Genomic DNA, 27283 nt, shown 5'->3' with positions numbered 1-27283 from the left:
ACTGCTAAGTCAGGAGTATGGGTTCCAACTTATCTGCATCGCTACCCCTCCTACCCATCTCAATGTTGATTTTCCTTTATATACTTAGTTGTGTAAAATATGTTCTTCCAGGCCTCAGGTCATTCTCAGAGAAGGATTGTTTTATATATAGTTGTAGTTTTTGTGTTTCCATGGGAGATGATTAGCTTTTCCTATTCCACCATCTTGATCCAGCTCTCTGGTGTAACTGTAGATGTTTCCTAAGTTTCTCTTATAATGATTTCTTTAGTGCATGTCATGGATAGACACTCTCCATCCATTCTAACCTCCTTCGAGAGCCTTCCTGCACTGGTGAGGCCAAAAAGATAACATCTGCATTTCCCAACTCACTTATAGCTAGGGATCAGAGTATTTCAGGTTCTACCCTTTTGGTGCCTTGGTGTGAGACTTAGAATATAAAAAATAAGATAGAGGTCATTTTTCTGTGGTTTCTATTGTCCCTGCCGTCTTGCACCATTGTGGAGGTATGTAGTTTATCTGAGGCAGCCTCCCCATCTTGACTCTTTCCTAAATGTACTGCTTCCTCATCTTAGAAAACGTAGGAGCCCTCCTTGTAACCTGCATCATGACTCTTGAAGTCATCCAGGTTATCTAAAGCTAGAGTTTCTTTCCTGATGATTCTAAAAATCATTTAACAACTTATTTTTTTTAAATCCCCTTTGCTTAAACTAACCACAGTGGATTCTGTGCTCTTTCATGAAACTCTGGCCAGCACAGTCTCTCATAAACATTTCATTTTCCAGTCGACATCTATTACCTTGACCAAGAAGTCTATTATTTCGTAAGCTTTTTCTGACATTCAGTTCAATTTTCCTTGTCCTTTGTTTTCACAATTAATTGGTACTATCCCACCCTGTCATAATCATTTACCATTCATACTATTTTGGTCTCTTAAGATAATGTACCTAATAAATGTATTAGTAGGCTGTTATTTCGATTTCCTTAGTATTACTTAGCTCAAGAATATACTGTCAATTCCTTTCAGTACTCCTTTAACTCACCAACCTTAAATATGTTTTTGCAAACTTCCTCCTTTCTAAGATAGAGGACCACAATACTAAACTGAACATCCTTCTAAGATTTAAAGAAAATACAAAAAGCCATTATTTTCCTCTCTTGCTATTTAACATATATTTTCCAGTTAACTCACCACTAAAAAGATTTTATCATTTGTTACTTACACTTAAATTCTTTTTTTCTCTAATCCAGATACTGTTTATATGCAAAACTGCACCTCCTCATTTTACCCTTCTCTCTCCTTATCAAAATATATCCAAATGCTTTTTAAAATGAGCTTCTTGTAACTACAGATTAAATAATGTTTAGTACTGATAATGTGTATACACAAAATGATATATTTTTGTTTCACTTCTGATCATTCTTGTGGATAAGTATATAAGAATTATCATGTAAGAGACAATTTCTCAGTTTATTTATAACATCTATTCCAACATAATGAATAAGTATCTTTGTTGAAGTTTTTAAAATGATGTTACAATCAACATTCAAAAACATTTTACAAATAACTTATTTTCTTGAAAGTCACTGAAGTAAGTAGCATATAAAACTGACATTTTTAAAGTGAGGCATAATGGAGGTGGCAGAATCACTTCCTCAGCTCCTGGGACACTGAGCTACTGATTTTTCTCTTGTACTGATATTAAGTCCAGTAATTTTATTGAATCTGTTTCAGCAGGTAACCCTCCCATGCTGCTCAATCTTTAGGAGGCCTCTAGTCTTGCCTTGGGCATATGAGAAATATTTATAAAGCTTTTATCTACTAATTATTTTTCTACTATGCTGGTTGCTTTTCAGCATTATTTAATTCCTGAGTTCACCAAAAACAAACTACATCTCTCTGATAATTTTCCTCCAGCTGTATCATTTGCATTTGGCAAGTCATGTTATTTTTTTCTATAAATTTCATTTATATCTAATTGCTTTGAATTTTTGAGAACTTGCTACTGTTTTTAACATCTTAGAAGCATTATAGCATTGTGCTCCTTATGGGTCAATAACATTGTTAAGATCTTCCTTATTATCAGATTTCCAATTCCCTTTTAATCCATATGCTTATTTTTAATCCAAACTCCTTTTCAAGTAACTTTTGTTATTAAAACAATCTATTTTTATATACTTTTTTATTAGTAACATATAATGTATTATTTGTTTTGGGGTACAGGTCTGTGATTCATCAGTCTTACACAACACACAGCACTCACCATAGCCCATACCCTCCCCAATGTCCATCACCCAGCCATCCCACCCCTCCCACACTCCTTCACTCCAACAACCCTCAGTTTGTTTCCTGAGTTTAAGAGTTTCTCACAGTTTGTCCCCCCATCTGGTTTATTCTTGTTTCATCTTTTCCTCTCTTCCCCTACAATCCTCTGCCTTCTCAAATTCCATATATCAGTGAGATCATACAATAATTGTCTTTCTCTGATTGATTTATTTTGCTTAGCATAATACCTTCTAGTTCCATCCACGTCATTGCAAATGGCAAGATTTCCATTTTTGATGGCTGCATAATATTCCATTGTACATATATACCACATCTTCTTTATCTATTCATCTGTTGATTGACACCTGGGCTCTTTCCATAGTTTGGCTATTGTGGGCATTGCTGCTATAAACATTGGAGTGCAGGTGCCCCTTTGGATCACTGCATTTGTATCTTTGGGTAAATACCCCAATAGTGCAATTGCTAGGTCATAGGATAGCTCTATTTTCAACTTTTTGAGGAACCTCCATACTGTTTTCCAGAGTGGCTGCACCAGCTTGCATTCCCACCAACAGCATAGGAAGGTTTCCCTTTCTCCACATCCTCACCAGTATCTGTCATTTCCTGACTAAAACAATCTCTTTTAAGGGAAAAAAAAAAAATTTTTTTTAAAGGACCTGGGTGGCTCAGTTGGTTAAGTGCCTGACTCTTGGTTTTGGCTCCAGTCATGATCCCAGGGTGGTGAGATGGAGACTGGCTACAGGCTCTAGGCTCTACACTGAGCATGGAGCCTGTTTAAGATTATCTCTCCTTCTCCCTCTGCCCTTCCCCCACTCACACACATGCACTCTCTGTCTCTAAAAAAATAAATAAATAAACAATCTCTTTTAAATGTTATTTTACAAGCAGAAGTAGAGAAACAATGATATTCTTATTATCTACCATTTTTTGTAATTATTTTAAAAGCCATGATATGCCAAATGGTGACGGGGGATGCATGGGTAATCACCTTGCCTTTATACTGTCTTCCAAAACAGAATTTCCCAAACCACACACAATCCTAGTGAACTGCAGAACCCTAACAGTCCAGGAGAAGTTGTTAGGTGCCTGGAAAATAACCATCTTAGTCTCTTTGAGCTGCTATAACAAAACACCAAAGACGATGTGTCTTATAAAATATAAACTTTCATTTCTCACGGTTTCAAAGACTGGGAAGTCTAGGATCATGGTGCTAGATTTGGTGTTTAGTGAGGCTTCCTCGTTCATAGATAACACCTTCTCACCATGTTCTCATATAGTGGGAGGTGTTAGCGAGCTTTCTGGGATCTCTTTTTTAAATTCACCAATCCCATTCATGAGGGCTCCATCCTTGTGACTTAATTACCTCCAAAAGACCCCACTCCCTAATATCATTACATTGGGCATTAGGATTTCAACATATGAATTTGAGGAAGACACAAAAATTCAAAGTGTAGCAATAACTGATACTAATCATGGTATTATTTTTAAGTTGAAAGAAAAAAGGACCTTTATAATGTCAGAAAAAAATACCAAATACATCTTACATAGTTATCTCAAAAGTTATCAGATGCATGACTAGATTCTTTCACTCATTTATCCAATTACTATTTACTGAGCTGGTTATTGGGAAAACTGCAATAAAGAAAACAAACTCAGGTTGTTATACATGCTTTGAAAAAATAGATAGTACCACAAAAATAATAGAGTGTGGCTGGGGTGAGGATGGGTTAGGTGTTTTTAGGAGGCATAAGGAAGACCATTCTGATAATATGAAACTTAAGGAGTGCTGGATGGCTGGAGCTGAGTGAAGTAGGAAAGAGGTGTAGGAGATGAAGTCAGAAAAGTTGTCAAAAGCAAAGTGTTACAGGTCCAGTATTAGGAAGAAATTTGGATTTTGCTTGAAATGGATGAGAAACCACTGAAGAATTTTGAGTTGAGAAGTGACATGATCTAACTTTTTAAGATAATTATTCTGGCTACTTTTTATCAAATGGATTGTTGAGGACAAATATTGCTATTCAAATTACACCTTCCCATTTGAAAGGACTGCTTTCAAAATATAAAAAGTCTAACCTTAGAATATTATTATCCACATCTTTAGACAATCATTGTATAAACCACAATAAATTCTAAATGTAAATATATCTCTATTGCATAAGGAATTGTGGGGTTTTTTTACTTAATTCATCTTTCATTCTTCTTTTGGCAAACATCAGATAATATGAGCAAAACTATATTGCTTACTACAGTTACATACATCCTTTCTTGCTTTTCTTGCTTTATATAAGCCATTAAACATATGTAAGTTGATAAAATTCTTGGCTAAAGACGTATTCCAAAACTCTGACATATACTTTTCTAAGTTAGGAGAAAAGAAAGCTTAAAAGAAAGCTTATGAAACTTCCATTAGACCATAATCATACAGCAAACTAAATTAGTATATGCTGTTTTTAAATTAACATCTGCCATTTTTTAAAGACTTCAATTTTTGGTTACAACTAAAATGATTTTTATCTGAAGGTTTATGAAAGAACAGAAGCTGACCACACAAATCCTACTCATAACCATATTGGCCATTTAAAAATAAATAATAAAAATAAATCTGTAATCAGAAAATTCCACTTATTAGAAAAAAACCTACCAAGTTATTTTAAATATAGATGGCACTTATAACAACTAGACTTCATGATATCTGTTTTATTGCTTCTTTTTTTAAATTTCTTTATTTTAGAGCCTGTGCAAGCAGAGGGAGGGACAGAGGAAGAGAATCTCAAGCAGACTCACTGCTGAGCATGAAGCCCCACATGGGGCTCCATCTCACAACCCTCATATCAAGACCTGAGCCAAAATCAAGTCAGAACCTTAGCCTCCCAGGTGCCCCTTGTTTTATTACTTTGTAATGCTTATCTTTTAATTCTAGAGATTACTAAAGATTACTTACTAAAGATTACTTCATAATAAAAGCAAGCCATTTAGTTTTTTATAATTTATTTTTTTTAGTAAATATCAGGCCCAAAAGTATCTGATCAAAGATTGCAGAACAGTTAGCCTTCAGGATATATTTTGTCTGGCAGACAGAATGGTTTTTTATCTTCTGAATTGGAGAACCTTCATGCAATACCTACTTGCCCTAGCAGACCACAGTCCCTACCAGCTTCCTACATCATTACCAGCTGGACATGAGAAACTGATGGCCATTTTTAATTGTAAAAGCCAACATTTACTTACAAATATCAGTTGCATTCAAGAAGCAAAAGTTCAAATATTATAAACTTGTTTCTAAATCTTAATACATACTCCTAATTTGGGAAAAATAGATCAAACCAAAAGATCTAATTTTCATTTTCATAATACATGGAACTAAGTGTTTTTTAAAAGGAACCAAAATAAAGATAAGCAGCCATGCAAGAAAAAAGTTTTCAGTAAATATAGCAGAAAAGTTTTGCTATTGTTTTTATATAAACACTTCAGAATCAAACATTATAGAAGAAAAATAACCTTTTTTTAATTTGAAGATTAGTTGGCTTTATTAAACAATTCATGAACCAGGCAGCATCCAAATCATAATAGGGAAGAGCTCTCAATAAAAATAATTCTTAAGAGTATATATAAAATGTCAAGAAAAATTCCAAGACCCCAGAAGTTAACATTTTTAGAAAAGTCATAATTCATGAAAATAAACCAACATGATAAAATGGGGAAACTCCTAGTAATCAAAAACAATATTAAAATAAAACAAGATAATATTTCATCTGTTAAATTATTCCCCCAAATGCGTAATGTGATATCCTAAACTGGAAGAAATGGTAAAATTGGGATGGCATGTGTCCTAGGGTCCTTAAAAAGCAACTTGACCAGACACTTCAACATCACCATTCCTTCCAGCATTCATTTAAAAAAAAAAAGAAAAAGGAATGTATGACATGGATTCTATTTCCCACTCTGTGATAGGCACTTGGGAAGCAGAGACAGATCCAACAGATTCTGTTCTCATCAGGTTTAAAATCATTGAGGTTAGAGAAGGGAGAAAGGAAAAAAGAGTGGAGGAGGAAGGAAGAGAAAGAAAAAAAAATGAAAAAAATTTAAAAGTACTATATAGAAATACATATGGTACTGATAGACATAAATAGTACAGTGGAGATACAAAGGGAGAAGGAACCAGTTCTACTTGATAAAGTCAGAAAAGTCTTCACAGAAGAAATAACAGAAGATTGGAATATTAAAAACATATTGGTCGTCAAACAGACCAAACTGTAGGGCAGAACATAAGTAGAGAAAAGGATTCAGAGTCAAGACAGCATTCCAGGTAGAGGAAACAGGTATGTCCCTGGGACAAACATGCAGCATGAAACAGAACAGGGTGCCATGAGGATGGCAGGTGGCCCTGTGTGGCTGGAACAAAGGATGACTGGAAGGACTGGAAAGAGAAGAGGTTGAGTATTTCTCCTTTTAGGAATTTATCCTATTGTTATACTCACATGTGTGGAATAAAACATATGTACAGGGTATTCATTGCAACACTCTTTATAATAATGAGAGATTAGGAGCATCCCATATGTCCATCAACAAACAGCTAGTAAATTAGGCTACAATTATAGAGTGAAATAGACAGAAATAGCCAAAATCAGATGGCTATTTTACGTACAGGATTACACACACACACACATAAACACAGTTAAAGCAAGGTTTTAGATTATTATATATGAGGATCCTATTTGTATAAAAAAAAAAAACTTTTTTTTTTTTGCTTATAAATGCATAGACCAACCCTGGAATAATACAAGGAGGTAGTAAAAGTTAGTACTTCTGAGGAAAAGAAATAGATGGCTAGACAGATGGAGGGAGCAATTTACATGGCATTATCGTGTACATCCATAGGCCATTCTAAAAAATTAAAAGCAGTAAAAATAAGGCAACCTTCTTTTCTTAAAAAACTAAAAATTGTAACGAAAATCAAGCTCCAGAATGCACCACCACCATTCAGAGCACTTCGCCTCCTTTCCTATTATTTAGCTTTTTTATTTAGCTTAGGTATAATTTAGTAAAACATGAGGGAGTGGTACCAAAAGAGTTTATAAGCTTATAAGGAAGTCTTACTTCTCTACCACCATTCCTCACTGGCCTCAGTCACTACTCCCACCAAATGGGGTAGGGTGGAAAATGTCAAGAGTTCCCACTTAATCACACATTGCCTAATCTAATAGACACCAAATGCACTGCCCCCTATCCCTCTGGTCTCCCCATCCCCTCTCTTGATACTCTCTTAGAGGAGTTGATTGTGAAATTGAGAGAAAACCTCAAGTCTTACAGTGGTGCAAGCATTTTACAGAAATTGTTTTGTTATGTAGAGAGATAAAAAGTGTACATCAACAAAAATATTTTAGTATGACATTTCGTTAGAACCCAGTATCTGTTTCCTTATACTGGCACTTATGTGGAATGAGGTCGTGGCATACCTCTCTAGCCTGTGTAATTCTGAAAGAGAGATTCCAGAGTAGCCTTCCAGTAAGTTCCATAGTAAGAAAATGGCACTCATTCATCTCTCTTGCCTCCCCAGATTGGGAAGTTACCTTGGCAACAATCAAAGACAAAGCAGTAATATGATACAAACCTATGGATTCCCTTTTCATTTGTTTGCATTCTCGGGTGTAATTCTTATGCTCAGGTGCATATTTGCATGTATTTTAAGAAAATCAGAGAACGACATTGTTGGTCAGGCTCTTGTGCAATCTCTTAGCTTTTATTATAACCTTAAGTTACAATAAAACTGACCTTAAAATGTAAAGCACAAATGGAATTTTGATGTGCTAGACTGAGAAGGACCTTGCTATAGGGCAGGTTGATTCACTCAATGAACATTTATTGAATCCCTGCTATGAGCAAAGCACAATGCCGGGCAAATATTCGGTTCTTGTTTCGTGGGAGCTAGCATCCAGTGAGGGAGACCACATGTCAACAACCGGCTGTGATTTAGGGCCTGAGTGTCACATTAACATAGGAGAGAGGAAAAGAGAAATTCTAGCTGGGGTCAGAGTGGCAATGTTGCAGTCAAGTGCCTTGTTCTCCACATATCTGGTTGCCACTTTACCAGTTACCAAAACTTGGTGGCTTAAAACAACACAGATTTATTTTCTTACAGTTCTGGAGGCCAGACATCCAAAATGGACTTCACCAGGCTAAAGATGTGACAAGACCACACTCCATCAGCAGGCCTGAGGGGAGAATCCATTTCCTTGCCTTGTAGTTCTAGAAGCCACCTATTTCCCTAATCTTGTGACCTCTTCCTCCACCTTCAAAGCCAGTGGCTCAGAGGATTCCCTCTCTGACTCAGCTTCTCTTTGTTTCCCTCACAGAGCCTTCTCTTCTGTCTGTAACCAGATTTCCTTCTCATATAATGTTTATGATTGCATTTAAGGTCTACCTGGATAATTCAGGATACTCTCCCCATTTCAGGATCTTGATCACACCCACAGAGGCCCTTTTCCATATAAGGGAACATTCATAGATTCCATGGACAAGGACCTGGCAGTCTTTGGGGGCCATTATGCAGCCTACCGCAAGGTGTTTAGAGGGAAGGCCCCTAATCCAGCCCCCTTATCCTGAAGGCTGTGGTGAGCCACTGGAAAGTTTCAAGCATGAGAATTACATGGTAAGATGTTTATTTAAGTAAAATTAATTCAGGACTTCTGAGGATGTAGATGAAAGAAGAGCCTGAAGTCAGCAAACCCCTCCAATAATCCAGGACAGTTTTGACAAGACAATGGTAATTGGGTTGAATGCACTGGTGAGAAATTAACACAGTGAGATCAACAGCTGTTTGCAGACTGTTGGGCACAGTAAATGATTTCTGAATTGGGCATTCACATACCATACACCATGATTTGTAATACAAGAGGGGAAGCAGATTTGGAAGGGAGTTGGAGGACCTTTAGACAGGGAGGGACATTTTTATCAAAGAAAAAATTTATTCTGAGAGTGAAACAATTTCCTTGCAAACTAAAGTTTTAAATTGCAACCCATTCTTGGAGACTGCCTCTAAGAAGAAAGAAACTGAGTAACACAACTTTTAGTACTAAATTTTATTCTCACATCCTTAGAACAGAATCTAATGACATTCAAGAAAAGTAATTATGTAATTACATTAGGATCTGTTTTCATCTGGGCTAGAACCATAAACTAGCACTGCTGTGAAGAGTCTTAGCAAGCTTCTTAATCCAACAGTTCTCAGCCTCTTTTTCCCCAGTACCACACACCCGGCTGGTGGTGACAGCATACTACAGTGGTTGATTCCAAACACTGCAACCCACTCTAATTTACCACTCTCTGCCCCATTACAAGAGTATTTTTAGTTCATTAATTTTGTAGCTTGTAACTAGCCACTGTGAGACAACCACCACAACTGAGAGCAACATATTGTCACACATACCATGAGAACCATGGAGTAAGGTCCTTAATAACCACCCAGGACAAATGCTGCCAGAGCAGTGACATGCCTGCCCCTGAGCTCATTGGTAGTATAGCTTTAACTGGAGCCCTGTCTTGTGATTTTCACCTCCTTCTCCATTCCCTCTCTAAAGACTATCTTCCACCTCATTTTACCATCCAGAAGGACTAAGGTTCATGGAAGCAACAAAGCCTTTTTTGTTTTTGTCCTTTGTTTTTTTAAGTAAAATTGTATTTTTTTGAGTTCCATCCATCTCGAGTCCTGCTGAGTCTCTGCCTTTAGAGTTTCCCCAGGGCTTCTAATCCTGCTCTCCCTCCTTCCTCTGTGTTCCTGTGCACAGTCTGCACTGCACACTTTATGATGGTATTATATCCTACATTGTCTTGTCCTATAATTTCTTTATATGTGCACATCTTGTCTCCTCTCAAGATTTATGAAGTTCTTGTAGAGTTTTGCATCTTAATACTCAACAACTAAAGAGGTGATGTATGGTATGTATGGTTAAATTGCTGAAGTGTTCAGAACAGAGCTGTGTGTTGTTTTACTGGACAAGACAAGAATCTCTTCATTCTGCACTGCAGAAATCTGTTATATATATTCTGCAGTTGTTCTGCATGGGAAGATGGGGAAAGAGAACTTTGTCTCAGCTTCAGAAAAAATATATTGGCTCCTGTAAACTAAGGGAAAACTAATAACCTTTGGATTCTCATGCTTCTAAAAACTAAAGAGTGATGGGTTTGATGCTTCTTGTTCCTTCCCCCTAGAAATGTTTTCCATGGTTTCCTGGTTATTAAATCATTTTTGGTGTTTTTTACTTATTTCTTTGAAATGCTGTGTCCTGGTACTTTAGCTTTCTGCTCTCTTGATCTTTTTTGTACATCAGATACTTTTGATCAGAATCTGTGTAATTGAATCTAGATCTGGACAGCACTTTTCAAATTGTGTATCCAGCACAGCTACTTAAAATCCCAAAGAGACTTCTGGTTCACTAATATTTGTGAGCTGTTTCTTTGCATTTTAGTAAAGCCTGGATAGTGCCCCCCAAAGGCTGTAAATAAAGTTAGATTGTTTTAGTGGTTTTCTTTCCACCTGACTTAATTTATTTCTATCTTAAAGGCCTCGCTATTCAGGATTCTGGTTTTATTTTTTAAAGATAGTGTCGGTATAAGAGATGAGCAAGGCAAAAATTCACACAGAAACACTGGCATAAAGAATTTTGAATGTGATATTCCATTTTGCTGCTGAATCAATACTTAGTCTGTAGTAAATAACATTGGCAGAATGCCAATCCATAAAATAAACCATAAAGTGCTATAGAATATTTCAGTGTCTAATGTGCTTCTCAGGCAAACAGCATTAAATCGAGGTATAGCCCTTCTTACTATTATACAGTTTAGCTCCTATATGATAATTATTAAATAAAATAGTTTATTTTTTCTGTACCCACTATTGGCCAAACATTGTGCAGGGCCAGTTCAGTAGGGAAATGGGTAAGCATAAATTTTAACACACAATATTAAGTTTGATGACAAATGCAGATAAAGAAGGGTGTTATGGGCACCTAACCCAGTTCAGGGACATTGGAGAAGATGCCAAGAGGAGGTGGTAACTGTGTTAAGCTCTGAAGGACAAATAAAATCAGACTGTGAAGAAAAAAGAAGCTTCAAAAGAAGAGAACAACATGTATAGTCATAAAGGCAAGGGAGTATAAAACCTTGAGAAAATGACCAATATTTTAGTAGGAATAAAGCTAGAAGGTTTAAGGCAGACTGACAGAAGGTAAAAATTTTAAGTTGGTCAACCGGAAACAAATCAGGAAGGAACTTAGTCCATAAGCATTTGGTAAGGAAGGGAGCATGACTCTCTGAATTCCAAGGAAGGAGAGAACTGTGTAACTTTCAAACCAATACAAAGCCATGAAAAGTACATGAAATTATCTAGTCAGTGACAAAATATCAACCACAGGCCTATCTGTACAGCAATAGGGCAAAAATCACCAACTTTTTAAGACCAGAAGAATACACAAGATAAACTATAGTATCTACCTCTACCAAACTCAAACCTTTTGATCACACTACCTCTTTACCTTTAAGTAAGATTTTGGAAGTTTATCCAGAAGGCACCACTGAAGGATTTTAAGCAGCAAATCAGATTTCTGTTTTTAGAATATATAAGATCAGTCTTATTTATGTTATAAGGACATTGAGAAGGCTGAATTCAAGGTAGGCCAGACTGAAGGCAAGGAACTGTTCTCATAATTTAGGGGAATAATTACAAGAGTCTGAACTTTGTCAGTGGAAGTGGTCAGAGAGAGACTTAACAGATACAATCAACAGAATTTTTGCCTGCATAAGGAGTAATTTACCTGAAGAAAAACTGAGGGCTGACTAAAGAGTATTTGCCCCACAATGGAGAGACAGAGACATGGTAATGGCAAGAACCCTAGCCCCAGTGCTGTGGACAGCAGAGAGGGATATCACTGACAGGCCCCACCTGTGGATTCACCCAACTGGAACAGCAAAAAAAAAAAAAAAAAAAAAAAAAAAAAACAGTTTAAAGGGCAACAAGACATAAGTGAAGGAAACCCATTTTCTAACCCTAGGACATCAGCCAAACCATAATGGAACTGCTTAAATCCTTTCTGACGTCAGAGGTGCTGGCTAGTGCCACTGTTTACATTTCCTCTCCACCTAGATGGTACAAATTGGTGCAAGATCTTGGTTCCCTAGCTAGCCTGCCACTGTATCAAGCCCTAGTCCACACCACCTCCAGCCATCCCCCACAAAGTTCTCCCATAGTCACACCCATCCCAGTTCCAACCATTCCACCAAAGCTATTCTGGCCTGTGCCCACCCCAGGTATAGCCATCCCCCTGGGGCAGCCCTGATCCAGAGTACTCTGGGCCCCACCACCCCCACATGGCAACCAATGTAGAAACCCATATATGTGGAGCACCCAGGACATCCCAAAACAAGCCTGCTTCGGCTGTCCTTCCTAAAACACCAGGCACACACAGGTGACACAGGTGATGTTCCCACACAAGTCTACACCTTCAAGGCTGGGAGAGGTGCCTGTTTGGCCTAATTCATACAAACAACCACAGAATGTCAAATAAAGTGAAACAGTGGAACATGCTCCAGATGAAAGAACAATACAAAACTTCAGAGAATGAACCAAGTGAAATGGAGATAAACAATTTACCTGATTAGGAGATCAAAATAATGATCATAAAGATGTTCCCCAGGCTTAAGAGTGGATGAACTCAGTGAGAACTTCAATAAAAAGATAGAAAATATAAAAACCAGAGTTGAGGAATACAATAACTGAACTGAAAAATATGCTAGAGAGAATCAACAGCAGATAAGAGGAAACAAAAGAATGTATCAGCAATCTGGAAGATGGGGTAATGGAAAGCACTCAAGCTGAACAGCAAAAAGTAAGAATTTTTTTAAATGAGGATAGGTTGAAGGACCTGTAGGACAACATCCAGTATTGCTACATTTGCATTATAGAAATCCCAAAAGGATAAGAGAGAGAAAAGGGGGCCGAAAACTCATTTAAAGAAACAGTATCTGAAAACTTCCCTAACCTGGGGAAGGAAAGAGACACCCAGGTCCAGGAAACACAGAGAACCCCAAACAAGGCCCAAACAGGTTAACCCCAAGACACATAACTAAAATGTCAAAAATTAAAATTAGAATCTTAAGACCAAAATAGAAAACCTACTACTTATATACAAGGAAAACCCTATAAGACTATCAGCTGATTTTTCGACAGAAACTTTGCAGGTCAGAAGAAAGTAGCAGGTTATATTCAGAGAGCTCAAAGGAAAGAAACCTACAACCAGGAATACTCTACCTAATAAGGTTATCATTCAGAACTAAAGAAGCAATAGTTTCCCAGATGAAAGTTAAAGGAGTTCATCAGCATTAAGCTGGCCTTATAAGAAATGTGAAAGGACTTACAGCAGAAAAGACTATGACTAGATGTAGGAAAATTATTAGAAGATAAAATTTACTAGTAAAAACAATATATAGTATAGGTAGAAAATCAATCACTTATAAAGCCATATGCAGGTTAAAAGACAAAAGTAGTAAAGTCAATTATATCTAATAAATTAGTTAAGGGATTCAAGAAATAGAAGATATAAAATATGATGTCATATACATAAAACAGAGAGAGGAAGGAGTAAAAATGTAGTGCTTTTAGAATGCGTTCGAACTCAAAACCACCAACTTAATATAGACTGTTATATACTTGGGATGTTATATATGATCCTCATGGTGACCATAAAACCAAAAACCTGTAATAGATACACAAAAAGGAGAAAAAAATCCAAGCATAAGACTAAGGAAGTGACTAATCCCAAGGGAAGAGTAGAAGAGAAGACGAAAGAAACAGAGAACTACAAAAACAATAAAATAATTAACAAAATGGTAATAAATATATGTCTATCAATAATTACTTTAAGTATAAATGGTCTAAATGCTCTAATCAAAGGACATAAGGTAACTGAATGGATTAAAAATTAAAAAAAAGAAGACCCATCTATATGCTGTCTATAAGAGATTCACTTCAAACCTCAAGAACATGCAGACTTAAAGTTAGAAGGTAGAAAAAGATACCATGCAAAAGAAAACCAGAAAAAAAATCTGGGGTAGCAGTACTTACATCAGACAAAATTGACAAAATAACACAAAGGCTATAACAAAAGACAAAGAAGGACATTACATAACGATCAAGGGATCGCTCCAACAAGATGATATAACACTTATAAATATCTATACGCCCAATATACAAGCAGCCTGATTATATACAAAGCAAATGTTAAGAGACATAAAGGGAGAAATTGACAAAATAGCATTAAAACTAGGGGAGTTTAACACCCCAGTTATATCAATCAGTAGATCATCCTGAAAGAAAATAAATAAGAAACAGTCACTTTGAGTTACACATTAGTCCATGTGGATTTAACAAATAGATACAGAACATTCCATCCAAAAACAGCAGAATATGCATTCTTTTCAAATGCACCTGGAACAATTAAGGTAATAGACACTATGGAAGAAGAGTATGGAGGTTCCCCCAAAACTAAAAGTAGAAATACCATATGACCCAGTATTTCCACTTCCAGATATTTACCCAAAGAAAATAGAAATGCTAATTCAAAAAGATATATGCACCCCTACGTTTACTGTAGATAGAAAGTGTTGGTGGAGGATGGGCAAAATAGGTGAAGAAAATTAAAAGATATAAACTTCCAGTTATGAAATAAATAATTCACCAAGGTATAATTTACAGCATAGCAAGTACAGTAGGTAATATTGTAATAATTTTGTATGGTGATCAATGGTAACTATACTTATCATGGTGAACATTTCATAATGTATATAATTATTGATTCACTATGCTGTACACTAATATAATTTATATTATATTTACAATATAATTTAATTAATTTTTAAACCTATAAATAAAATGTAAGAATAGTAAATAAGTACACATATATGTATATAAATATACTTTGGAAATACTACTCTAGTGTTGTTAATAAAAAGGTGTGAATCTAGGGGCACCTGAGTGGCTCAGTGGGTTGAAGCCCCTGCTTTCGGCTCAGGTCAGGACCCTGGGATCAAGCCCCGCATGGGGCTCTCTGCTCAGCAGGGAGCCTGCTTCCCCCTTTCTCTCTGCCTGCCTCTCTGCCTACTTGTGATCTCTGTCAAATAAATAAATAAAATCTTTAAAAAAAAAAAAAGGTTTGAATCTAATCCTTGTTCCTTATAGATGACCTGCTGCTTTCTCTCTGGAATTGTTTCCTTTTCTTAAATTTCACCCTACAGTGTCAAAGCATTGACAGATTTCCCCTTTATCTCTCTTGTTTTGTACACAATAAGTCCATTCAATCTTTCCTTAATTGTGGAAAATTTTCAATTAGCAGTTCTTCAAATATTTAACTTTTATTTCTTTATGTTAATCAGATGTTGACACTCTGTCACACTGCTTTTTTTTTTTTTCATTTTTCCAGTTCTTTGTCTCTTCTTGATGCCTTCTGGGAATGTTTCAAAACATATTCTATCTCATTAATTCACTCATCAACTGTATTCTTTCAACCCATGAATTAAGTTTTTCATTTCTATTATATCTGACTGGTACTTTTTTTTATAACTTCTTGTCCCTGTTTAATGTTTTCAGTGCCCTGCTGTATGCCCTTGAGAATGTTTATCAGGATTATTGTAAATCCTTTTTTCTTTGGCTCATTAGTTCTGCTCCCCCTGGAATTAGTTGTTCAGTCTGTGATCTCTCCTTTCTGGTGCTTTACATCTGTGATCTTCAAATGTCTCTTTATTTGTCCTATTCCTTTCAGAGTATCAGCTATCTGAGTTCCATCCATATCCCACTTACTTCTAAGTCATGCCCAGAATTAGACTCAAAGGAGCAAAACCACAATTGCTGTAAATTCCACATTTTAATTCACCTATAACACAAACTAGATTTAATGTCCTCAAGCTTTAGCCTGATTTGACTTGGTTATCTTTTCATATTAGTGGAATTGGACTATGTCACAGAATCACCAAACATTTTCCATTTGCTTATGGAAAGAGACAGTTTTCTAGGGCTGTTGGGAGGGCTAATAATGGCCAGTGGCAAATAACTGTAGAAAATGTAATTATTTATTGATGGAAAAATGTCTTGGAACCTTAATACTTTGTGATTGCTACAGTGAATGTTATTTTCCTTCCTCCCCTTCATAGACCCTATAGGTTATAAAGTTTTTAATTCAAAAATTATTACAATTTAGTTGTGAGGATTTCTTAACTGAATTCTTACTGACCCCCAAGATAACTAGAGAAGCCTCTTGGGTTTTACAAAACCAGTTTGGATATTGCTTATCTAAAAACCAAAATTATTTTAGCATCTTTTGTGGAATTGTTTCTGCCTTGCCTTCATGGTCTTGATGTATCAGTATTTTTATCTTACCAGACACCTGTGCAGATGTCTAGCCTTTTCTTTTGAGCTGACATTCACTTTTTAACAGATATTTGTTGAACACTTGGCATACTATTGTTCTAGTTGCCAGGTGCCCAGCAAGAAAGGCACAGTCCCTGCTTTCACAGAACATTAGAGTTTAACAAAGAATCCAGACTGAATATTTATACTAGAGCAGGGAGTTTTTTCTGTGTTGTCTTGCTTTGTATACCAGGTGCCTAGAACAGTGTAAATATTGGTTGAGTGTTAAGCAGGTAAATATTGGGCACTAATTACAAGTGTGTTAAATGTTATGGAGGAAAAATGGAGGCATCATGGGGTATAGGAGCCTTACCCGATCTGGGAGATCATATAGAATTAGGTCTCCCACTGATAAAGCCATCCTTTTCCAAGTGGTTTATGCAGGCTCATTTAAACAATCAGTGCCTAGTTCCTATTCAGGGCACCCTCCTATTGTGCGTGGTGGTTTGAACCACCTTGGATTTTTCAGTATTGGTTTCTGTAAATGAGAAGTGAGATGAACTGCTTAACAATACCGTATGCTTATAGAAACTAAAGAAAAATCAGTTTAAGAAAGCTGATCCATGTTTCTTGCTTCTTGCCTATCCATTCCATCACCCCATTTTCTCTTCTATATTGCAGATGAAGGAGCTTCTATGCACCCTTGTGATGATACATACTGTGGACCTTTCCCAGAATCTGAGCCAGAAGTGAAAGCTGTAGCCACTTTCCTCCGAAAACACAGGAAGCACATTAGAGCTTACCTCTCCTTTCATGCATATGCTCAGATGTTGCTGTATCCCTATTCTTACAAATACGCAACAATCCCCAACTTTAGCTGTGTGGTAAGTATTTGCACTTGTACATGCATGTCATGCTTTACGCTTCTTTTCTAAAGCTAAAAGGGGTCTGAGTAGTAATGGTAATAGCAAACACATATTGTGTTTATTCTAATAAGCATCTTTTACGTATCAACTCATTTATTTTCCATAAGCATATGAGATAAGTAACTATTATTGTCCCCATTTTACAGATGAGGAAACTGAAACCTAGGGAAATAAAGTAATTAGACACAGAATGCACAGGTACTAAGTGCCCTGGCCAGGCTTCAGCCCCCAGTCTAGCTCTGGCCTTGTCACTTTGAACCGCTGTGCTATGCTGCTTCTCAAATGCAGTCAATTCAAACCAATTTACATTCTTAGCACGGGTTACACAGAAAGTTGTCAGGATGGATATGATTAGTATTACAGCTTCGGTCAAATATGCAGGACTATAATTAATTTTATTGAGTAAATAATTGTTCATAAATTATGGTCTGACTCTCATTAATTAAAAGTAAGATTTAATTTATGAGCACTATTTGCTTAATGGTACTAAGTCTCTGGGCATGTATCTGACAAGTCGGTGCTAAGAATGAACAGCCCTTCAGGCATAAGATTAGTTGGCAGTGAAAAAGTAGTTTCTTTCTTCCTCATCTCAGAAACCCAACAAGCTATCTACTGTAGGGCAAAATGCCTTGTAAAGTGAGTCTGATTCAGAGCCTCTGGCATCTGAAGGACTGTAAAATTCAAAACCAGGTCAAACTAATATACAGTGTTAGAAATGAGGGAGAGGAAGGGAACAGTGACTAGGAGGACGTATAGGAAGAAAAGCTTTTGGGTTTTGCTGTTGATGTTCTTTTTTTTTTTTTAATGTTTTGTATTTTTTTTATTTTATTTTTTATAAACATATATATATTTTTTCCCCAGGGGTACAGGTCTGTGAATCTCCAGGTTTACACACTTCACACACTCACCATAGCACATACCCTACCCAATGTCCATAACCCCACCCCCCCTCTCCCAACCCCACTCCCCCCAGCAACCCTCAGTTTGTTTTGTGAGATTAAGAGTCACTTATGGTTTGTCTCCCTCCCAATCCCAACTTGTTTCATTTACTCTTCTCCTACCCCATTAACCCCCCATGTTGCATCTCCTCTCCCTCATATCAGGGAGATCATATGACAGTTGTCTTTTTCTGATTGACTTATTTCGCTAAGCATGATACCCTCTAGTTCCATCCACGTTGTTGCAAATGGCAAGATTTCATTTCTTTTGATGGCTGCATAGTATTCCATTGTATATATATACCACATCTTCTTTATCCATTCGTCTGTTGATGGACATCTAGGTTCTTTCCATAGTTTGGCTATTGTAGACATTGCTGCTATAAACATTCAGGTGCACGTGCCCCTTCAGATCACTTGCTGTTGATGTTCTATCTTTTGGCCTGGACGATGGTTACATGAGTGTGTGTGATATGTGATCATTCATTGAGTTATGAACTGAAAATGTGTATATTCTTCTCTATGTATAATTCTTCTTGAATTAAAAGCTTTGATAAAAGAGAAGCATCCCCTTTCTTCCTACACCTTGAACTCTAAATCCTTCACCAGTTGGTTGGAGTGGCAGGAATTCCTGACCCAGATGTCTAGGACCTGGAAGGAATGGAGAACATGAGGAGGTCTGAGGAAGGCCTGAGGGAAGGCTTCTATTCTGTCCAAAGAGGAACTTTGTTCTTGGCATAACCAAGCAAAAACTCTGAGCAAATTCTCTTGAGAAATTTTATAAAGGTGGTAGTTCTATTTAAGAGTGCAATTCGTGGGGTGTCTGGGTGGCTCAGTGGGTTAAAAACTCTGCCTTCGGCTCAGGTCATGATCCCAGGGTCATGATCCCAGGGATCAAGCCCCAGATCTGGCTCTCTGCTCAAGAGCCTGCTTCCTCCTCTCTCTCTGCCTGCTTCTCTGCCTACTTGTGATCTCCAGAAGAGACAAGATGGTGGGGAAGTAGGAGGAGGCACCGTTTCAACCTGTATCCTAAAGTAAGCTGATTACCTACCAAAGAACTCTGATCACCCATACTTGTGATGTCCAACTGTCAAATAAAAAAAATTTTTTTTAAAAAGTGCAACTCATCAACTACTGTGTGAGTCAAATAGGCTTCTTATTGTTGTTGTTGTTGTTGTTGCTGCTGCTGCTGTTGTTGTTTTTAACCTGACTGTTAACCTATTTTTAACCACCCTGTATCACACAATGCTTTTCTAGGTTTATATTCAGCCCTTTCTAAGTTGGGCACAGTGTCTATTTATATTCTCACAACAGACTAAATGGAATATGCAATATATTAAAACTATTACCTGAGTGAAGCTTATTTTCATTTTGTCTTGGATCAGATTTTGTCTTTGTCTTGGATATGGTATAAAGAGTAGACCAGTGATTCACAATCAAGGATGACTTTGCCTCCCAGAAACACTGAATGATGTTGAAGACATTTTGATTATCACAAGGCTGGAGGATGTTATTGGCAGCTAGTGGATAGAGGCCAAGGATGCTGCTAAACATCCTACAATGTACAGGACAGCCTCCTGCAGCAAAAAATTATTCAGTCCAGACTGTCAATAATACCACTGTTGAGAAATACTGTTACCAGGTTACATATAATCTAAGTCACTAATGCCACAATTAAAATTCTCAGAAACTAGGTAGTCTCTGAATGTTAACAGAAATCTTCCAATTCTAATAAATTGTTCAAAAACATCCCATCAGGGATGCCTGGGTGACTCCGTAATTAAGTGTCTGCCTTCAGCTCAGGTCCTGGGATTGAGCCCCGCATCGGGCTCCCTGCTCAGCAAGAAGCCTCCTTCTCCCTCTCCCACTGCCCCTGCTTGTGTTTCCTCTCTTGCTGTCTCTCCCTCTGTGAAATATATAAATAAAAAATCTTAAAAAAAAAAAAGTTAAAATTCCATCAGTGTAGGAGCCTTTGTTTCACTAACATTTTTAGGTCATTCATTAACTTGCTTTAAATATGGAACTATTTGAATAAAAAATATATTCCTGACTTAGTTGAGGTTCACTAAGTGAGGCCTGGGTCCTTTTGAACAATTGAAAAGAGGAAGCAATAAAGAAAGGAGGAATTGCATAAACTCTTTCAAATAGGTGTCCGGCTACACCACCCTGGAAAATAATTCCTAGAGAATTTTATGAAGTTTTTACTTTTTGTGGACTGATCATATCCAACCATCTTAGCCTCCACCTGCACCTGAGTGATAGAAGTGCCATGAGCTCAAAACGCTAAAACTGTGCATATATTTTGTGTAAATAAGCCAAGTGGTTGTATTTTTTTTCTTAAAAGATTTTTGGGGGTAGTTTAGTCATCTGAAATAATGAGGGACAAAATTATCCTCACCAGCAGAATACAGTAATCTTCTAAATGTAGAAATATCTGCCTTTGCCATGGAATATTGCTGAAACCATTGGAGAAGATGTTAAAATCTCAGAACATTCTCCGTAAAAGTATCTTATTATGGTGTTTACATTCCTTTTCTGTTGGCTCCTGAGAGGAGGATGTCATCCTCAGTGAGATGAATAATAAATTGTCTGCCAGGTTCTGGAGGCTGGTCCCTTAATATCCTCCAAGAGTGGCATTTGCTGCAAATGCTGCCTTATGCATCCCTGAGGTGAATGAGGACAGCAAGCTGAAGCTGGGTCCAACACACAGCGCGGTGTTGCCCAGAGAACTTAAACCGGTATAATAAATTATTTATAGGCAAATTGGAACGGGAGAGCTGTATACCGGTTTCACCATACTTCTTTTCCTCTCACTGGTCATACAATACTTCTCTAACTCCTTATCGAAACTAATGCTGTTACACCATTTGAAAATGTTTTGAAGTGTAGTCAGTATCACTTTAGTTTATGTTAGAACATTCACCTTTTAGTATTTTTACTGTGTTGTTCATTTTTCCTGATTTGGAGCATTGATAGGTAGCGTTCCGCCTCAGAATTTCTCCATCTTAGCAGTACCTGAGCTCTGTCAGAGGCGTATGTAACTCTAGAAGTCATGGAGCATTCCACAATTGTTCTTCCTATTCCTGCAGGGATAAATGAATAGCATAAGAGAAGACACTCTTCCTGAACTAAAGGGTTTCTAATTGATCCAAGTGTGTTTTAAATATCTTGTACATAGCCACTGAAGTATGTACTTAAGGATCAATAAGATTATCTTGATACCCTTGCAGAGCTATGCTTATTCAACATTCATGCAAGAAATATCGACTAAGCTTCTGTTATACACAGGCACATTGCTAAATAATGCATATGTAGCTATGAAGAAGACTGGCATGGGCTCTGCCCTGTCAAGCATTTTGTAATTCATAGAAACAAGTGTCTCTGAATGAAAGTGAAGAGGACAGAACACTAAATCAACATCAGAAGATATGGGCACTTACCTCGACCACTCCTTGTCATGCAACCCCAGCCTGCCCATTGAACCTTGCTGAGCCTTTTCTTTCTTGTCTGTAAAATGGAAATATTACTGATCACTGACTTGGTGTAAGGATCAATCAAAGGACATAATGTGTTCTAAAATATAAACTGCAGCATGTGACAACGAATATTATTACCATTATTATTAAATATACCTATTACCTAATGTGCCCAACCTTGCTCTCCAAATTGAAGAATGATAAGGCTCAAACAACATGCCAGTGTTTCTTAGGGTTTCAATGCAGTGACGTAAAGTGATATCAGCTCTCCCTTTTCCCTCACAGGAATATGCAGCTTATAAAGCTGTGAATGCACTTCGGTCAGTATATGGGGTACAGTATAGATACGGACCTGCCTCCAGCACCTTGTGTAAGTTTCCTGTGTATTTTGTGTTAGAATCATCTCTTGAACCAAGATCCTGTAAAATGACTTCCTTTAAAAAAACAACAGAAGTGTGTTCCCCCTTAATGAGAAATTTTTGACAACCAAATTAGCCAAGGAAGATGGAGGGAGTTTATATTTGATTAGTTTTACACTGCTTGACATAAATCACTGTACCAATTGAAATAAATTCTAAGCAGACACTATTCTAAGCATGTAGTAATGACTACAAAGTTGAAATGAGATCTTATGACAGTAGAAAGTACCCAAATGGGCTTCTTAAACAATTGTAACTACTGTAAGGGTAGAAATGGGCCTTAAGAATATAATGAAGTAATGTCTCAGCCCTAAAAGAGCTTTCCTTTTATTCCTTTCCTCCACCATTTTTGCTATGAAATTGTATTTCTTATGTAATGGCTTCAGCTGAATTTCCCCTTAAAAGGTGATTTAAATTTTTTTTTCTTTTTCAAATAAATTTATTATTTGAATTTTAGGTAGTTAACATACAGTACAATATTGGTTTCTGGAGTAGAATTCAATGATTCATTGAATTCTATATACAGCACCCAGTGCTCAACACAACAAGGGCCTATCTGTCACCCATCTAGCCCATCTGCCACCCACCTCCCTCCATTATCTCCGTTTGTTCTCTACTGTTAAAAGCCTCTTATGGCTTCTTTCCCTCTCACCTTTTTTTCTTTTTCTCCTGTCCCATATGTTCAATCTGTTTTCTTTCTTAAATTCCACATATGAGTGAGATCATGTGGTATTTGTCTTTTACTGACTGACTTATTTCACTTAGCATAATACACTCTAGCTCCATCCACAACATTGCAAATATCAAGATTTCATTCTTTTTGATGGCTAATATTCCATTTGTGTGTGTGTACCACTTCTTTATCCATTCACCAGTTGATGGACAGTTGAGTTCTCTCCATAGTTTGGCTATTGTTGATAATGCTGCTATAAACATCGGGGTGCATGTATTCCTTCAAGTCTGTATTTTTGTATCTTTTTGGTAAATACTTGGTTGTATAACTGCTGGCTCATGGGACACTTCTATTTTTAACTTTTTGAGGAACCTCCATACTGTTCTCCAGAGTTGCTGCACCAGTGTGCATTCCCACCAACAGTGCAAGAGGGCTCCCCTTTCTCTGCATCCTTGCCAATGCGTATTGTTTCCTGTGTTGTTAATTTTAGCCATTCTAGCAGGTGTGAAGTGGTATCTTATCATGGCTCTGATTTGTATTTCTCTGATGATGAGTGATGGTGAGCATCTTTTCATGTGTCTGTAACCTATCTGGATGTCTTCTTTGGAAAAATGTCTATTCATATCTTCTGCCCATTTTTTAACCGGGTTATTTGTTTTTTGGGTGTTAAGTTGGTAAGTTCTTTGTAGGTTTCGGATACTAACCCTTCATCAGATAGGTAATTTGCAAATATATTCTCCCATTCTGTAAGCTGACTTTTAGTTTTGTTGACTGTGTACTTCACTGTGCAGAAACTTCTTATCTTGATGAAGTCCCAATAGTTCATTTTTGCTTTTGTTTTCTTCGCCTGTGGTGACATGTCTAGTAAGAAAATTGTTAAAGCTGAGGTCAAAGAAGTTTCTATGTTCTCTTCTAGGATGTTGTTGGTTTCTTGTCTCACACTTAGGTCTTTCATCCATTTTTAATTTGTTTTTGTGTGTGGTGTAAGAAAGTGATCCAGTTTCATTGTTCTGCATGCTGCTGTGTGGTTTTCCCAACACCATTTGTGAAGAGACTATTTTTTTCCATTGGACGTTCTTTCCTGCAAAAAATCCAAAGATTAGTTGACCATATAGTTGTGGGTCCATTTCTGGGTTCTCTATTCTATTCCATTGATCTATGTGTCTGCATTTGTTATAGTACCATGCGGTCTTGATGACTACAGCTTTGTTATATAGCTCAAAATCTGGAATTGTAATGCCTCCAGTTTTGTTTTTCTTTTTCAGAATTACTTTGGCTATTTGGGGTGTTCTGTGGTTCCATATAAATTTGAAGATGGTTCATTCTAGCTCTGTGAAAAGTGCTGGTGATATTTTGATAGGGATTGCATTAAATGTGTAGATTGCTTTGAATAGTATAGATATTTTGACAATGTTTGTTCTTCCAGTCCAAGAGCATGGAAAATGTTATTCCTTTTTTGTGTCCTCTTTAACTGCTTTCATAAGCGTTCTATAGTTTTCAGAGTACACACCTTTTACTTCTTTACTTATTCTTAGGTATCTTACTGGTTTTGGTGTGGTTGCAAATGAGATCAATTTCTTGATTTCCTTTTCTGCTGCTTTGTTATTGGTATATAGAAATGCCACAGATTTCTTCACATTGATTTTACATCCTGTGACTTTGCTGAATTCATGTATGAATTCTAGCAATTTTCAGTGGAGTCTTTAAGGTTTTCTACATGGAGTATCATGTTGTCTGCATAGAGTAAATTTTCACTTCTTCCTTGTCAATTTGGATGTCTTTTATTTCTTTTTGTTGTCTCATTGCTGAGGCTAAGACTTCCAATAAGGATCCAGGAGAGAATGCTGTATTTTGTCAAATGCTTTTCCAGCATCTATTGACGGGATCATATAGTTCTTATCCTTTTTTTTATTAATATGGTGTATCATGTTGATTGACTTGCAAGTATTGAACCACCCCTGCAGCCCAGGAATAAATCCCACTGGATCATGCTGAATAATTCCCTTCATGTACTGCTGAATGTAATTTGCTAATATTTTATTGAAATAAAGAGCAACTGGGTATATGGAAAGAACTTGAACAAAAGACCAGAAGAAGGGGATTTTAGCCCTAATTTTGGCACTAATCAGGATATAATCCTGGCGAGGATATTAATCCTGAGCTTTGGTTTCCACAACTGTTCAGTGAGGAATTGGACTATATCATCTCTCATGGCCTCTCAAACTCTAAAATTTTTCAACTATATGAGTTGGAAAATCTAGCAAGAAATCATATATATCTGAATGTCTATGTATGCATACACATAGGTGGTATGTATATGTATAGTTACTGACATCTAATTTTGCTTTCAGTGAAGTACCAAATTTCTCCTTGATTTCTTTAACCTACCAATTATTATATTCTTAACCACTCGTTTTCTTCAGCCTTCACAGAAAAGTTTGGTTTGCCAATTAACATTGCTTATCAAATAAGTATATCCTAATAATGAATGTCTTAAGTATCAGAATTATTTTCAAAGTCTATGATCATTGGTCTCATGCTGACCTTTTTAGAACTGTTTTTTGGGGGCACCTGGGTGGCTCAATCAGTTAAGTGTCTGACTTCAGCTCAGGTCACAACCCCAGAGTCCTGGGATCAAGCCCCACGTCAGGCTCCCTGTTCAGGGGAAGACTCCTTCTTCCTCTCCTTCTCCCTCTGCCCCTACCCCATTTGTGCTCCCTCTCTCTCTCTCTCTCTCTCTGTCAAATAAATAAATAAAATCTTAAAAAAAGGAAAACCATACTTTAAAAAAAAAAGTTTTTCAGGGGCGCCTGGGTGTCTCAATGTGTTAAAGCCTCTGCCTTCGGCTCAGGTCATGATCTCAGGGTCCTGGGATCGAGCCCCACATCGGGCTCTCTGCTCAGCAGGGAGCCTGCTTCCCCCTCTCTCTCTGCCTACTTGTGATATCTCTCTCTGTGTCAAATAAATAAATAAAATCTTTAAAAAAAAAGTTTTTCAGTAGTGTCATCCTGAAAAAAAGAAATATAGTATTTCTTAAAAATATATTATTAATTATTACCAATGTAATATATATTAGGTTTAAACATTAATTTTTAAACAATCTTACAGTTTGCCTTTTCAGCTTGATATCAAGCCACAGTCATAGTATTATATTTACCAAGAACAACCTGTTACCATAGAAATGAGGTTGTCACATCACGATGATGTAACTATTGGCACACGCTGACTTGGCTTCTATGACTACTATTTGCAATTCCAGTGTACTCTAACCCAGAGGAACAATGAAGCCACAGCCTACCTTCTGTCCTTAACCAAACCAAAGGGAGACTGAGAAACAGCAGAGTGTTTTAATTGTCATCTTAACATAATTTATCTCTAACTTGTCCTGGCAAAAATAGGATAAAAAGGATATTATTCGAGCAGATGAACATACTCTGAAAATTTTTTAATAATAACAGAGTTAGGTCAGTCTGGATCATATTAATTTCAAGAAAAAGGTTTGTAAAGATTCTTCTTTTTAAACTTTTTTTAAAGATTCTCTTTATTTACTTGAGCAAGAGTAAGGAGAGAGAGAGAGAGCACAGAGGGAGAGGGACAAGCAGACTCCCTGCTTAGCAGGGAGCTGACATGGGACTTGATCCCAGGACCCTGAGCCGAAGGCAGATGCTTAACCAACTGAGCCCCCAGTTGTCCCTATAAAAATTCTTCCATAAAAGTTTTATTTATAATTATTAAGAGCCTGTTATGCTAAAAACTACATGCAAGGCACTTTGGGGCGTAAAGATGCAAAATAATAAGGGCTTATGTATCCTAGCACATTATTTTGTTTAATTTCCACAATGACACTCTGCAGTAGATATTACCATCCCTTTTTCTAAAGGGAAGATTGAGGCTCAGACAAGTCAAAATAGGTGGTGGGATCTGATACAGCCCAAACCCTTCGTCTGCCTCTAGTGCCTGTACTTTCAACCTGTGCTGAAAAGCTGGAGCATGTGAGGTCACAGGAGCCAGAAAGAGAGAATTGTCAATGAATTACCAGCTACATGAAAGGTTGTTGAGAGGTTGAAAGTGGGGTCTGTGGCGGGGGGAAAGCAAAGCAAGAAAGGAAATTAGGCCTGCTGTCACTAGTGACCTTCAAGAACAAAGTTTTTGTAAACAGGCAGAGGCAAGAACCA

General features: G+C 37.1%; 1 protein-coding gene across 1 annotated transcript in view; it reads left to right on the top strand.

Moving 5' to 3' along the window:
- CPA6 (carboxypeptidase A6) overlaps positions 1-27283 on the top strand; it is an 80182-nt gene that overhangs the window by 51615 nt on the left and 1284 nt on the right. The window contains exons 8-9 of the mRNA XM_032847902.1: positions 17358-17560; positions 22302-22386. Of these exons, the coding sequence (XP_032703793.1) occupies positions 17358-17560; positions 22302-22386 (288 nt within the window). The remainder of the gene's footprint in view (positions 1-17357; positions 17561-22301; positions 22387-27283) is intronic.

This window comes from Lontra canadensis, unplaced genomic scaffold (genome assembly GCF_010015895.1).
Source record: "Lontra canadensis isolate GAN:19392208 unplaced genomic scaffold, GSC_riverotter_1.0 scaffold195, whole genome shotgun sequence".
Taxonomy (NCBI): Eukaryota; Metazoa; Chordata; class Mammalia; order Carnivora; family Mustelidae; genus Lontra; species Lontra canadensis.
The sequence above is the reverse complement of the archived record's forward strand: the minus strand, read 5'-3'. Positions and strand labels throughout refer to the sequence as shown.